Source organism: Lynx rufus, unplaced genomic scaffold (assembly GCF_022079265.1).
Source record: "Lynx rufus isolate CCGP_SWC_20201006 ecotype Redwood Valley unplaced genomic scaffold, mLynRuf1.p SCAF_5, whole genome shotgun sequence".
Classification (NCBI taxonomy): Eukaryota; Metazoa; Chordata; class Mammalia; order Carnivora; family Felidae; genus Lynx; species Lynx rufus.
Genome location: NW_025814867.1, coordinates 4,791,278 through 4,806,076, shown reverse-complemented (window position 1 = coordinate 4,806,076; position 14,799 = coordinate 4,791,278). Strand labels below are relative to the sequence as shown.

Sequence of the window (14,799 nt, the reverse complement as noted above, 5' to 3'; positions counted from 1 at the left end):
AGCCCGGGCAGACAGAGGATGACATTATTCACCCCAAGGAGCAGGCCTGTGGGAGCGAGGGTGGTGCTGTTGTGTGCCTAGGGTGGGCCAGTAGGGATGTGAATCTGGAGGTTGGTAGAAAGGTCTGGATGGTTAGCTGTTGGCAGAAGAGCTTTCCCTGTTACTGAGGAGAAACAACATTGCTGAAGCAATGGGGTAGCCGCTCTGACCCACGGCTTGTTGGCTTTGCCAGTTGGGTCTTCTTCGACCTCAAGCTTACACTCCAAACCTTCCCTGTGTCTTCCTCTCATTTGTCCTCTGTCCTGAGGACACCTGCGTTCTCCCCCTGGACGAGAACTCAGGCGGATAAGAATGATATTTTGTTCAAAGGATTTTTTTCCCCTACTTTACGGTTTACGGAGAAAAGGATAATTCACAAAGCCCCAGTTCATTCAAGGAATCATACCAAATCCCCAAGGCATTGCTTTACACATTCTGAATCCAGTGCCTGGCTTTTAAAATGGGAATACACAATCTTTTGGCAAAAAAAAAAAAAAAAAAAAGAAAAGAAAAAGAAAAAGAAAAGAAAAGAAAAAAAGAAAAAGAAATAAGAAAGTATGATTTATCACTCCAATCTTGCAGTCTATGTAATGCAGGCATTTCACTCCTGGGAATGAAGAGTCCTGTTTGCCTCAAAGCAGGCTGTAAATGTTTGATTCGTGACCAGACGACTTGACTTTTAATGACCTGCCACTGCCTAAAATAAGCACGAAAATTTATGACCGTCACCAGGCAGCTAGGCGCCATTTCTCAGTACCCTAATAACATCCTATATTTCTCTGAAATTGTTTTTTTTTTCATCTGATGGCTTCAGAATAAAATGGTGGGACTGACGCAATAGCAAGTTGTTACAGTTTAAGTCCTAGATATCCAAATGGCAAGCTCAAGGACATGGTACGCTGTATTTATTGCAAAGTGAATATATATCACCCTTCATCGGCAGGTAGTTGACTGTGGATGGTCAGCTGAAGGCAAGACACCCCTCCAGGGATGACCCCCTCCCCCCCCCCCCCAGCAGGTGCTAACCTCTAGGGCTTGTTATACCTCTGCTAGAATGGGGCCTCCCTTGGCAAATGTCACCACCTCCTCCCCACTGATGCCTGACGGTTCGGGTGCGTCTACAGCTCCAGCCAGCGAGTTCAGCATGGCGATTCTCAACGAGCGATGGAGAAAACTCCGGTTACAAGAGCCCGATTGTCTGAACAAATCTAAGGTGCCAGGATTCGGGCCCCCAGCTCTGCTCTGGAAGGCCCCAAGAATCACTCGGGAGAAGATGGCAAATGAATGCTGACACCATGCTGACCCTGGGTGTGACCCAGACTCCGGCAGGATATACACGTCCGCTGTGGAGTCTCGCTGGATGAGGGGGCAGCCGAGCTGCTGAGCCTGACCTCACGGCACGTAGAACCTGGGAAAGCGGGGCCAACCGGAGCCTTGTTGGCAGCCCCTTTTATGGGGCTCTGGGCAAAGTGAAAGAGGAGAGGCCGATTTCACTGAAGTGGGAGACCACACTCAGGCAAGTGTGGGGGGCACCGTTCCCCGGGCAATGGCCCAACCCGAGGAGGAGAAGCCCAAAGAGCTCCAGGGTGGAAAGACAACACCTTCCGGAAGCCACTCGAGGGGAGTGAATGGGAACCTGTAATTTGGCCTGCATGCTATTCGGGTAAGTGGGGTCCCCCTCCCAATGGAGGCTGGCTCTCTAATGTGCTGACATAGTTTTCAGCGTCCTGGAGCTCTCTGTTGTTCTCTTTGGAAGAGGAAACAACCCATCTCCCAGGGGGCATCTGACTAGACAAGCGGCCCCTTCTCTCCTGCTCTGGGACTAAAAAGCACCGAACCCTTAAGTTCTGGGGTCGTGAAGGCAGGAGAGGAGTGAGGCGTCTTCTTTGAGACGAGCCGGTAAGCAGCACGTTACGAAACCTGTAACAGCCACCAGATACCGAGTGTTTCCAATGCCGAGGCACTGTGCTCTATGCTTTCTGAAGCTTATTCGTTTTATCCTCAAAAATAACTCAGGGCGCAGGGGTCGTTGTTATTCTTTTATAAATAAGGAGATCAGAGTAATGAGATGTTTGTAAAATTGCTCAAGGTCACACGACAAGTAGGATGCGAACGCGGCACTGACTCCAGCTGAACTACCCCCGAGACGGGAACAACACAAACCGGTCAGGAGAAAGTTTCAGGTTTCACGAGGGGCCCCAATCCCACCTTCTCCTCCCGGTGGCCATGAACTGGGAGGGACCATGAAACAAAAGCCCAGCTCAGGGTGGGCAGCGGTGGGGAGTTGCCGTTCTCCCGCAGGTTCCACACGTGGTTGGAGTCTGATCCTTCAATCTATGTTCATTTGGAGGGACATATATGTCTTTTATTCCCTACTAGACCCCCCAGGATGCCAAGCGCATTGGACGCTCAAGCTTCACGAAAACACCCATTGGCAGTTCTGCGGATGATGCGCTGAACCACGCTTCTTCGAGTGAGGTTCCAGATCAGTCGCATCAGAGCCACCTGCCCACCAGCTAGAAGTGCAAATTCTCGAGCCCTCCCCTCGTGCCCCCCCAGACCTGCAGAATCAGAAACCGCAGGGAGAGGGCCCAGCAATCCGTCTGCTAACCGGCACAGCGGGTCACTGGAATGCACAATGACATGTGAGAATCACTGCTTCATTCTTTTTTTCACGTGAAAAACACGGACTTCAAATTTTCTTTTTAGTTTTTCTTTAAAATAAAGGTTTTTTTTTTTTTTACCTCATTTCCAAATCTTCATTCTCCTGTGGTACAAATTTGTACAAGGCAACATAGGTGTTCATCTGTAATGGTTCTTTGGAAAGAGATCCCTGAGAGAGAAAATTCAAAAAAAAAAAAAATGAGAGAAGGAAGGAGGAAGAAACTGGGAGAAGAAAGAAACTAGAAAATGAGTAAGTGAATGCAACGTAATTCCAGCGTACGGATTGTAAATGTTAAAATACCTAACCATTATTAAAGGCTTTGTTTCCATCAGAGGTCTATTGTACATTTCTTAGCTAGGTTTGCTTTTATTTGTCAGAAATAACTACAAATTTCTTCAAATGAATTCTTCCTTTGCTATAGTTGGTCACGAGAGGTGCCAGGTTTGGCCCCAAGAAGGGGAATATTGGCTTTATAGAAACAGGGACATAGGAAGAGTAGTAAACAACTTTCACTTCCTCAAATGGATTTCACTTCCTCAATTAGCCTAAAATTTGGTATCTAGCCTATCAAAGGGGCTAAGGTATATCCATCTGGCAGTTAGTTCATGCACGTTGTGGAAAAAACATGGTTTCTGGCATCAGCTTGATTTAGTTGCTATCATAGAATCAGCATCTCCTGTGAACCTTGCAATAATGATAATAAAACTACCCTTCTGATAGTTTACTTTGTGTGCCAGGCATTATGTTACATGCATTAGCATACTTGAACCTCCCAACAGCCCCCAATTGTTGTCCCCAACTTACAGATTATACAAGAGTCTTACAAGCGGTATATAAATATTACCCATTATTATTATCCAAATGAACATCAATGCAACATATACTTCATAATATATACAATATATGCAATAAGTGTAAATTATATAATATGTAAAATATAATTGTGTAATATTACTCTTGTATAACAATACACAACATAGCATATGTAATATATACACATATCATTATTTAACATATTACATATGTGCATATTAGATTATATACGTGATATACTATTGTATAATCTATTTAAACACATAATACGATAAACATATACAATATATATCAGACATAAACAGAAGTTGTACACAACTGATTCACTCTGCATCCAAAGCTCAAGAGTACCTTATGCTATATATATTTCTGTCCTAGTCTATCCTTTTCTAATTATATAATAATTACATATATTATATATAAGTGAAATAAAATAGAATAAATATGTACTTCTATACTATAAAATATGGTCATAATAGATTCTGTAATTGTGTACCTTACACACTTTATAGTATGTGTCAATTTGTATGTAACATGTACAATAGAAACAAAAAGTATACAACACAGTACTTATCCTTTCTACTTCTGATGCACTGCGACAGTTCTGTTTAGCGCTCTCTAGTTGTCACGCTATCTGTGCCAGGGCGCATTAGGCTACGTTATTGTCTCCCATTCCACACTCTATCCTGTTCTAGACCTACTAACTTGATCTCGTAACCTACTTAGGTGGTGATCTGCAGTGTGATCTAAGGACCCTGCCTGGTCTGTTTTCTTGGACAATCCCAGAAGGAGGAAGGCAGGCTAACAGCCCAACCGATGAGAGACGGTCTCGGCTCAGCCAACGACGGGCTACTACGCTTAGAGCTCCCAGGTCCCTCCGGTGGACTTCTCCTCTATAAGAGCCTCCCAACTTCCCCCTCTGGTCCCTAGGAGAGCAGTTCTCTGCTTTGTTGGGTGGGATTGCCCGTGGTTTTGTCATAGCTAGCTTGTCCCGCACTGGAATTTCCTGCTGTTTCTGAAGAAACCCAAATACATTGTTTTTGGTAGAATGATTGTTTAAGGTTAACGCAGCCATAAATACCTGGTGGTGTAAGTTCTTTGCTTGGTCTCTGAAGTCGTCAGTGCCATTTTCGGGATAAGTAAACACTGTAGGAGACAAGAAGAAGCAGGTGCTTCATGAATGGTTTGGAAACGTGCTTGGAAGACGCGGTTTACGTATTCCTGTTCAACAGCTTCTACTTTACTCCTCACTGCCTTGTCCTCATCCTCAGCGACCCTGCCTTCCTGTCACCTCCCGCATGATGCTTCCCCGGCCTTCCCAGGTGGCCTTCTGCACCCCCTTCTCTGCATGCCCACACCCCGGCACATGCCAGCTAGCACGCTCCTGAACTTGGCAACTGGTTGTCCGCCCCTTGGCCTCCTTTGGCAACGCCCTTCATTCATCCTTGAAACAATGTTACTCATCTCTGTCGAAAGTATGAAACTCGTAGGTTAATGGAGTGGTGGGGGAGGTATGGCCTAACTGCACTCGAATTACCTTTTCGAAATACCAGATTCTTCTGCTTCCAATGTTTTGGTTCCAGTTTCCTGATAGCTATTTTCTATTTTGCACATCCAAGTTTTAGCTTTTAAACTTCAAAGTATGTCCCCCATCTCTTACTGCCAATGCACTGGGGCTATTATTTGGGATAAAAAATAAACAGTGGTTTCTCATTTAGTTTGTTTTGAAATACGTGCTTCTCTTCCTCTCGCACATAAGCAGCCACTCTGCGGTCTTTAGTAAAGAACAAAGCTTCCCAAAATGGGCAGGACGGTTCACTGTCCACAGGCACAGCTATGGGAGGTGCTCGATGGGTACTGGGGGGAGGGCTCTGCCTTAGCTAGTTCGGTCAGTCACGTTTACCTCAGTGACACAGTGTGATGGCCTTATTCTCACCGCGTGGATCTGCCTCAAACAAAAATGTGGCAAACGTTTCCAAGTTTGCACAATGGAATTTTGGTGTCTAAATTAACCTACCGCTTAGGTGACTTAACATTTAAAAATAACACATTGCTGCTTTATTCTTCCCTTTGGTCTCCCTTCAAATGATTTTAAAAAATACCAGTAAAGGAAGAGAAACACACCACAGAAAGCCCTATAATCTATTTCGGGTACGCACTGACATTTCCACGGTCTTTCCAATGCACTCGATAATTGTGATGCAGAAAACATGCTTCAGAACAAGAGCCTCTGTAAACGTGGTGATGCTTAGTAAATGTCTATTCTCCACAGTGTAGTTTCAGAGCCTGTGCAGGAGATTCTCTGATTCCTTTGAAGCCTAGACATCAATATGCAGTCATTGGAGGAAGTCTGGTTTGTAGGTAAGTGGAAATGATCCTATGGACCTCGTCTGCCTCTGTATTTGGCTAGTCACTTGACTAGTTTGAATTGAATGGAGGCCAACAATTTTCCCTGGTATTACGTGATTCCCTAAAGCCGCAGGGTAAATATTGGATCCCATAAGCATAAAACTGGATACTTCTATAAGAATACTGGATATCTGCCAGATGGCCAACAGGCACATGAAAAGATGTTCAGCGTCGCTCCTTATCAGGGAAATACAAATCAAAACCACACTCAGGTATCACCTCACGCCAGTCAGAGTGGCCAAAATGAACAAATCAGGAGACTATAGATGCTGGCGAGGATGTGGAGAAACGGGAACCCTCTTGCACTGTTGGTGGGAATGCAAATTGGTGCAGCCGCTCTGGAAAGCAGTGTGGAGGTTCCTCAGAAAATTAAAAATAGACCTACCCTATGACCCAGCAATAGCACTGCTAGGAATCTACCCAAGGGATACAGGAGTACTGATGCATAGGGGCACTTGTACCCCAATGTTCATAGCAGCACTCTCAACAATAGCCAAATTATGGAAAGAGCCTAAATGTCCATCAACTGATGAATGGATAAAGAAACTGTGGTTTATATACACAATGGAATACTACGTGGCAATGAGAAAAAATGAAATATGGCCTTTTGTAGCAACGTGGATGGAACTGGAGAGTGTGATGCTAAGTGAAATAAGCCATACAGAGAAAGACAGATACCATATGGTTTCACTCTTATGTGGATCCTCAGAAACTTAACAGGAACCCATGGGGGAGGGGAAGGTAAAAAAAAAAAAAAGGACGTTAGAGTGGGAGAGAGCCAAAGCATAAGAGACTGTTAAAAACTGAGAACAAACTGAGGGTTGATGGGGGGTGGGAGGGAGGGGCGGGTGGGTGATGGGTATTGAGGAGGGCACCTTTTGGGATGAGCACTGGGTGTTGTATGGAAACCAATTTGTCAATAAACTTCATATAAAAAAAAAAAGAATACTGGATATCTGAATGAAAAGAGCAGAAAATCTTTCTAGAAAATTCTTGATTGGAGATACAAAGGGAGACTACGTAGGGTACATAACAGTTTGGACCGGCTTTACAATTTTGCAATTTCACATTATTGTAGCTTTTTGTTGAACATCGGTTAGCCATCTGGTTCAAAATGTGTACCATTTTTGTGAACTATGCTGCAAATTATTTGAAGTGACCCCAAATGTATTTTCAGCTATATGACTGAAAGCGTAACACTGCAAAAAAAAAAAAAAAAAGATTTTAAAACCCATTCCTGTGGGCTACTTCTGAGACATTGATTTGAGGGGAAAAGAATAAGGAAAAGGTAACTATTTTACTACAAATACACCATATACTTTTTACGTTTAGGGCTTTAAATTTGTTTTATTAAAAATAAATTTGGGGTACCTAGGTGGCTCCGTCGGTTGAGCATCTGACTTTTGATTTCGGCTCAGGTCATGATCCCAGGGTCATGGGATCGAGGCCTGCATTGGGCTCTGTGCTGCATGTGGAGGCTGCTTAAGAGTCTCTCTCTCTCTCTCTCTCTCTAGTTCTCTCTCTCCCTCTGCCCCCTCCCCTGCTTGTGCTTTCTCTAAAATAATCAAATAAATTAAAAAAAAAATTGGTTACTGATTTCACCCATGACAACTATTCAAAGAATATGTCCATTAAGCAGGCATATGAAAAAAAATTTTTTTAACGTTTATTTACTTTTTAGAGAGAGAGAGAGAGAGACAGAGTTTGAGTGGGGGAGGGTCAGAGAGAGAGGGAGAATCTGAAGCAGGCTCCAGGCTCCGAGCTGTCAGCACAGAGACCGATATGGGGCTCGAACTCACAGACTGAGATCATGACCTGAGCCGAAGTCAGACGCTGAACCGACTGAGCCACCCGGGGGGGGGGGGGGGCTCAAGAAGGCGTATTTTTTAATATTACAGAAGCAAATGAATCTTTAGTTTCTGCCATCTCCCCAAAGGACTTTCCTCTTTTCCTTTCCTATATTCTTCCTTTTTCATGACAGAGAATAGCCAGTGGTTTTTCTTCATCAAGAACAATTGGTTTTGAGGTCAGTATTAAACTAGCCTCATAGGGGCGCCTGGGTGGCGCAGTCGGTCAAGCGTCCGACTTCAGCCAGGTCACGATCTCGCGGTCCGTGAGTTCGAGCCCCGCGTCGGGCTCTGGGCTGATGGCTCGGAGCCTGGAGCCTGTTTCCGATTCTGTGTCTCCCTCTCTCTCTGCCCCTCCCCCGTTCATGCTCTGTCTCTCTCTGTCCCAAAAATAAATAAATGTTGAAAAAAAAAATTTTAAACTAGCCTCATAAACTAAAAGAAAGGGGCAGCCCTCTTCTCTGCAACTTTTCGTGTCCCTGAAAGAGCTCACATCATCTGGAAATTCTCCATTCCTTATCTGTTTGGGTGAGTTTACTTATAAAGTTTGTCTGGGCCTCGTATTTTCAGGGTGCAAAATTTAAAATATTGAATTCGGTTTCTATCGTGACTAGAAGCCAATTCAAGTTCTCAAGTTTTCTATTCCTTCCTAGGTCAGACTTTAGTCACTGATATGTTTCTTGGTATCTTCCCCTTCAAAATTTATTGGGGGTCACCTGGGTGGCTGAGTCAGTTAAGCATCTGACTCTTGGTTTCGGCTCAGGTCATGATCTCGCAGCTTTGTGGGTTTGAGCCCCACATTGGGCTCTGCGCTGACAATGGGAGCCCGCTTGGGATTCTCTGTCTCTCCCTCTCTCTGCCCTTCCCCACTCGTGCTCCGTCTCTCTCAAAACAAATAAACTTAAAAAAAAATTTTTTTTAATTATCGGCATGAAGTTGGTCATGGGAGTCTTTTATTTTCCTTTCAATCTCTGTTATGTTCATCCTTTTTTATTATTGCGTTTTGCTTCATCACTCTCTTTTATTCTTAAAAAAATTGTGATTGTAGGTTTTATTTACCTCTTTTAAAGACCATTCTTAAAACTGGTTAACCTATCTGTGTCATTTGATAATTTCTCCTCTTACCACCTTTTTATCCTTTTCCTACTGCTTTTTGGGGGCTTATTCTGTATCTTTTTTTCTGACTTAAGTATGATGCTTAGGTGTTTGATTTTCAGTCTTTTAATTTTTATTTATTGTTTATTTTTATTATTTTTTTTAATTTTTGAGAGAGAGAGAGAGAGAGAGAGGCATGCATGTGAGGGAGAGGCAGAAAGAGCGGGAGAGAATCTTAAGCAGGCTCCACGCTCAATGCAGAGTCTGATGCAGGGTTTGATCTCACGAGACCAGACCGTGAGATCATGACCTGAACTGAAATCAAGAGTTGGATGCTTAACCAACTGAGACACCCAGGTGCCCCCCGCCTTTTTATTGTTTAATGGAATACTTTCAAAGCTAAATACTCTAGTCACAATTTAGCTACATCTCACAAATTTTGATATGTACTACTTTCATTATGACTTAGTTTTAAGTATATTCCAATTTTTATTATGAATTCCTTTTTGACACACGAGCTTTTTGAAAGTATGTTTTAAATTCCTGAATTATGGTTGCTTCTGTATCTTTTGACTACTGGTTTCTAATTCATCTGCATGATAGTCAGAAATATATATTCTATACCATATTAATTCTGTAAAAATTTATGAAGCTCACTTTATGGTCTGCCGGTAATCAATTTCATAATTGTTCTGTGTGTACTTAAAAAGAATGTGAATTCTCCATTTGTTAGAGGGAGTGCCCTTTTTAACTTAATTACGATTGTCAAATGTGTCCTCAGATCCTCTAAATCCTGGATCTTTTTATGCACCTGCTTTGCCAATGACTTGAGAGGCATGTTACCACCTCTGACTATAAAGGGGAATGTCAATTTCCCTAATATTTCTGTCAACTGCTCCTTAAGTTCCTGTCATTTAAGGCTGTACAGTAAGTAGATGTAAGTTTAGAATTTATGTCTTCTGGTGAAGTAGACATGATCATGTAATGATAATTTTTTTCTCTAGTAATGCTTTTTTGGTCTTAAAGTCCATTTTTCCACACATTAATACAGCTATGCAATCTTTTGCCCGTGGGAGCTTTTAAAATAGGTGTAGTTTTCCACATTTATTTATTTGTTTATTTATTTTTGAGAGAGAGAAGTATGCTTTGTCTCTGTGCCCCCTCTCCCTCTTTCTTTTAGTTTATACGGTTGAATCTATTTTTTTAATCTTCTGGTGGCTACTCAACATTTTACGAGGTGTATTTTACTTAACAGAACCTAAAGTGAAATGGTACCCTTCATTTCCTTCCAATTCATACAAGGATCTTTGAATGCCCATTTCTCACTGAGATGTCTCGTACTCCAGTTAATGTCTTACTGACAGCTTTTTGCTAACATTATTATCTTTTTACGTGGCCAGTGTTCACTTGGTTCTTTCTTTGTGCTTCATTCCTTGCTTCTCGGTCCCTCCTTTGAGATCACGTTTTCCTCTCTGGAGTACATCACTGTGAAATTGCTTGAGCTGGACTTTCTTCATGGCAGTGGAGACACAGCCTTTGCCTGAATACGTATATTGGAAGACAGTTTTGTGGCTGTTCCATTTATAGTTCGAAGTTAAGAGTTACTTTTTCCCCCCAGATTACTGAAGGTTCCGTTCTACTCTCCATGTGGTTCCATTCCTTTGCAGGTGATCTTTCGGTCTGCATTTTCTTTCACCTTCGAAATTGTGCGGTTTTGCTAGGATGGTCTCAGTATAAATCTTCTGAATTTGAGGGATGGTAGCTGTAATCGACTGTGAAACATATTAACCAGTATCTTCATGAACGTTGTCTCTCTCCCATCCTCTCTTTATGTACCTTCAAAGTGTCAGTTAGATGCACATTGGACTTTCTTGCTGGTCCTCTGTGTCTCTTTTACTGTCGTGAATTCTATCTCTTTGTCACCCTGGCTATACTCTAAGCAATTTCTTTGGCTATGTATTTCACAGCACTAATTTTCTCCTCAGCTATATCCAGTACGGTAGGAAATCCCACAATCAAATTTCTCTCTCTCTCTTTTTAAATTTCTAAAAGTTCTGTTTGGTTTTCTTAAAATTTGCCCGTTCAATTTCGATGGTGTCCTACTCCTTTGTTATACGTTCTAGTCCATTTTTCATACCTTTAAATATATATAGCTATGTAGTTATAGATTTCTTTATTTGATAATTCCAACATAGACAATCTCTGACCAGTCAGATCATAAAAAAAGTTGTTTCGGCCGCCTCTTACTCATGGTGGCTCATTTTCACATATACTTGGTGTATTTCAATTCTGAAATTACAGAAATTTCAATTCTGGAAATTTCTCAGGTCTGGGGTTTAAATGCTCTTACTTCAGAGGCCATTTGGGTTACTTCTGCCAAGTGCCTGGTGCATTTATCCGAGTGGGCCACTTTAGACAAATTAAACTAAAATGTTACATTATTCTACTTTGTCCATAGAGGTAGTACGAATTCAGGCCCTAAACCCAAGTAAGAAGAGCTTCCTCCTTCCTTTGCTTCCTTTTTTCTTTCCTTCCTACTCCTCCCCCATTTCTTCCTTTTCTTCCCCACGCGAGTTAAGGTCAATATAGCATTTTTCTTTACTAAATTCCTCTGCAGGGCGTTCTTTTTTCCTGGTGTCACTAAAGGTACTTACTTTGGGGTATCGGCATTCTCCCAAAGGGCCTCTCATCACACCTATCACTCTGCTTGCTCATTGGGTTTTGTCCTCTATTGACCGCACATGGGGCTTTTTCTTCTCCAGTCTGAGGCCCCAGGGATGTGCAGAGTAAACACTGGTCTTCACCCGCTTATGTCTCTGGATTCCTGCTGTATTATTATTTCTAGACGCTAAGGAATTGCCTTATTTTGCTGCCAGCTCCACCATGCGTTAACTAGAACTTTCTTTTAAATTCTTTTTCCCAGCAAGTTGAGGCGTGTGCTAGAGTGGAAAAAATTTCTCTAAACATCCAGCCCTCCACACAGCCGGAAAGAGAGTCCTTCTTGCTTTTAAACAGACCTTAACCTGCCGTAGATACCACACATCTGGATTCTAGGGTATCTGCTAAGGAAGCCATTGAAGTATTTGCTCCGTTTTCTGGGTGACAAACCAAAATGTGAGAGATAAAACCAGGGCATGTTAGGGGCGCCGCCTGCGGGGCTCAGTTGGTTAAAAGTGTCTGAGGCTTGATTTTAGCTCGGGTCATGATCTGGTGGTTTCTGAAATGGAGCCCCGTGTAAGGGCTCTGCACTGACAGAGAAGAGCTGCTTGTGATTCTCTCTGCCCCTCCCCCGCGCACCCTCTCTCTCTGCCTCTCAAAATAAATAAATAAACATTAAAAAATTATCAAAAAGCCAAAACAAACAAAAACCCCAGCACATGTTAAAGGCAAGGATAAATCTTCCAAATCCAAGCTTGCTTTTTTTCCTTTCCAGGCAAAATTTCGTTGCTTTAGTGAACAGTAAGGTACCATGGGGCTTTGTGACATCCTCCAGTGGATGTGACTAACCCAGTTTTTTTTTTTAACGAATATTTCTAGGAATTTGTCTTAATTATGTTCTATTCCCTCTGCTTCTCTTCCAAGAAAGTTATAACCACATGGAGTCATACCGAAATGCAGTTATGGAAGGCACCGGGTAACATCATTACTTGGTGTTATTTGAGCTGAAACGGGCTTCTCTATTTCTGGTGCATCCACAAGCAGGGTTGTAAACAACAACCAGAAACAGCCAGACCTTCCCAAAGTCTTCCGTGAGAGAGAACACAGACTTCTTACGCTTCGTGAGGAAGAGAGGGGTAGGAAGAGTACCCTCTTCCAAGGTGCCTTTGGAAATCTTCCTCAAGGATTTTGACATGACTCTTGGCTGGCAGAAACAGTATCTGTATGCCCCGTGTATTTTTTAGAACGCAAATGAAACATGTCGCACAGAACAGCTTGGGACCGGAAGCCACGCACTGCTTCTGAAAAGCCAGCACCCTCCTGGCCATGGCCATGGGGAGGCCGGTGGCCGCCTGGATACACAAGCAGAGTGTTTTCTCTGTGTTGTTTCCCAAATTGCATGGACAGGGGATTACATCCAATCAAAGGAAAATGTTTTGAGGCAAACTGCTACATAATTAATCCCTCTAGCTTCCAAGGGCACATTGTAAAGAAAGCTCCTGCTGACCAAAGGAATAGTTAATAGATCTCCAAAGCTTTTTAGAGGTTTATTGCTTGCTAAATTCCTCCAACAGATTTCTTTGAATAAGGCTCTGAAAATGCCTCTTAACAGAAAAGAAATGGCAACTGTTCAACTGTGTCTTTCAGTGTATTACTTTGTGCCTCCGTTTCCTTATCTATACAGCGTGTGTGTGTGTGTGTGTGTGTGTGTGTTGGAGGAGAGAGAGTTGGGCTAAATGACTTCTTATCCTGCTTCTTGAACTTTAGTAAGATTCGTGTGCAAATTCTGATTCTGCAGCTCTGGGAATGGCCTGAGGTGCTGCGTTTCTAACGGCCTCTCAAGTGATGCCCAGGCTGCTGGCCCTTGGGCCACACTGGAGAGCAGTGAGGCTCTAGGCTGCCCCTCTGACACTTGATGACCTCATGGTGGATTGATTAAAAGCAACATGCTTCATTCGGATGATTCCTAAATATAGCTCCTCGCGTTATAAAAACCTACTGAAGAGCACTTTTTGAGGAATCCCCGGGGCAAATAGAGACCTTAACTACTGAGGAATGGGTGAGCAAGAGGGCCAGGAACGCTGGCCAGGGTGCCTGAGGCAGGGAGGTAAGGGGTGGGTACGTGCTGGGAACGACTGTGGAGAGGAGAAAACAGGATGTACTGACAGACTGGCTATGAGACTGGCCAAGAGGGCAGAGTCAAGTCTGAAGCCAGAAGTTTCGACTTGGTCAACTAGCAGAGTGGAGCTCCTATTTACTGAGCAGAGACAACTGAGAGCCAGGTGGCGTGGCTGGGGCGGGCGAGGTGACCAAGGGTCCGGTTTGGGCGTGTTAACGTTACGATGTCGACTTCACATTCAAGATGGCCAACTCCAGCGGGCGATATGCACCTGGAGGCAGCAAGGAGCCTGAAATTTCAAGAGTCGTCGATGTGTGGAATAGTTATTTACCCTGGTTCTTTCATTTAACGGCCACAGCACCTCATGGATTCGGTATTATCACTGTCTTCGTTTCGGAAAGGAGGAGATGGGGGCGGAGAGATTAGGGCGCGGCTTGGAGGCCACAGGACCGCTGAGTGAAGTCCAGCGGTCAGCCTCCAGAGCGAGGAGGGGCCGAGGACCAAATACGTCCGGTGCAGTTAGTGACGAGCAGACCATCGGCAATTTGGCCATTTGGTGTCAGTGAGCGATGCGGGCGGAAGTGAGGCTCAGAGGACAGAGCAGCTGATCAGACTAGGAGTCTTAAAATGAAGGTCTAGGTTAATACCAGCGTCTGGTGGGTCTGTGCTCAGCTGCTGAAGACGTCCGGGGCTGCTGACCAAATTCAGCGGCTGTATCCGCACTGCTGGACAGACTCCTGCGGCATCACTGCCCGGCCGTGACATTCCCCTGGCGGCCGGCACCGTCTGATCTGTCTCTCCGATGGTGCTACCAAGCGCTCAGTGAACGTCCGCATTGATGCGAAAGTGCCGCTCTCCCCATATGATGCCAGAGCATCCTTGCCCTAGCAGTGAGCTTTAGCAGATGTGAGCGGGCTTGGTAAGGGGGGGGGGCCCTGGTGAACACTGATGCGTATTTAAGAAGGAGTCATGGAGGATTCTCCCGAGGGAATCACAGAAACACCGTCCTAACTAGAGAAGAGACATAAATGAACTCCTGGAGCTAAGGAAGCAGAAGCGATAGCTTGTAGGACAGCTGCTGATAAAGCAGCTACGGAGGACTGACTGCAGACCTTCTGCTCCCGATCTGGCAAAGGCAGAGGCAACTAGTCAAG

At 43.9% G+C, this 14,799-nt stretch overlaps 1 protein-coding gene across 6 annotated transcripts in view; it reads right to left on the bottom strand.

Annotated features, from left to right (window-relative positions):
* STAC (SH3 and cysteine rich domain) overlaps positions 1–14,799 on the bottom strand; it is a 140,766-nt gene that overhangs the window by 23,689 nt on the left and 102,278 nt on the right. For 5 of the 6 annotated variants that reach the window (XM_047099720.1, XM_047099721.1, XM_047099724.1 and 2 more), the window contains exons 7-8: positions 4,599–4,663; positions 2,784–2,872 (exon numbers count right to left, since the gene is read on the bottom strand). In XM_047099720.1, coding sequence (XP_046955676.1) covers positions 2,784–2,872; positions 4,599–4,663 — 154 coding nt within the window. Of the gene's footprint in view, positions 1–1,950; positions 2,666–2,783; positions 2,873–4,598; positions 4,664–14,799 lie in introns of those variants that run through there. The other variant, XM_047099722.1, reaches the window with a different exon arrangement.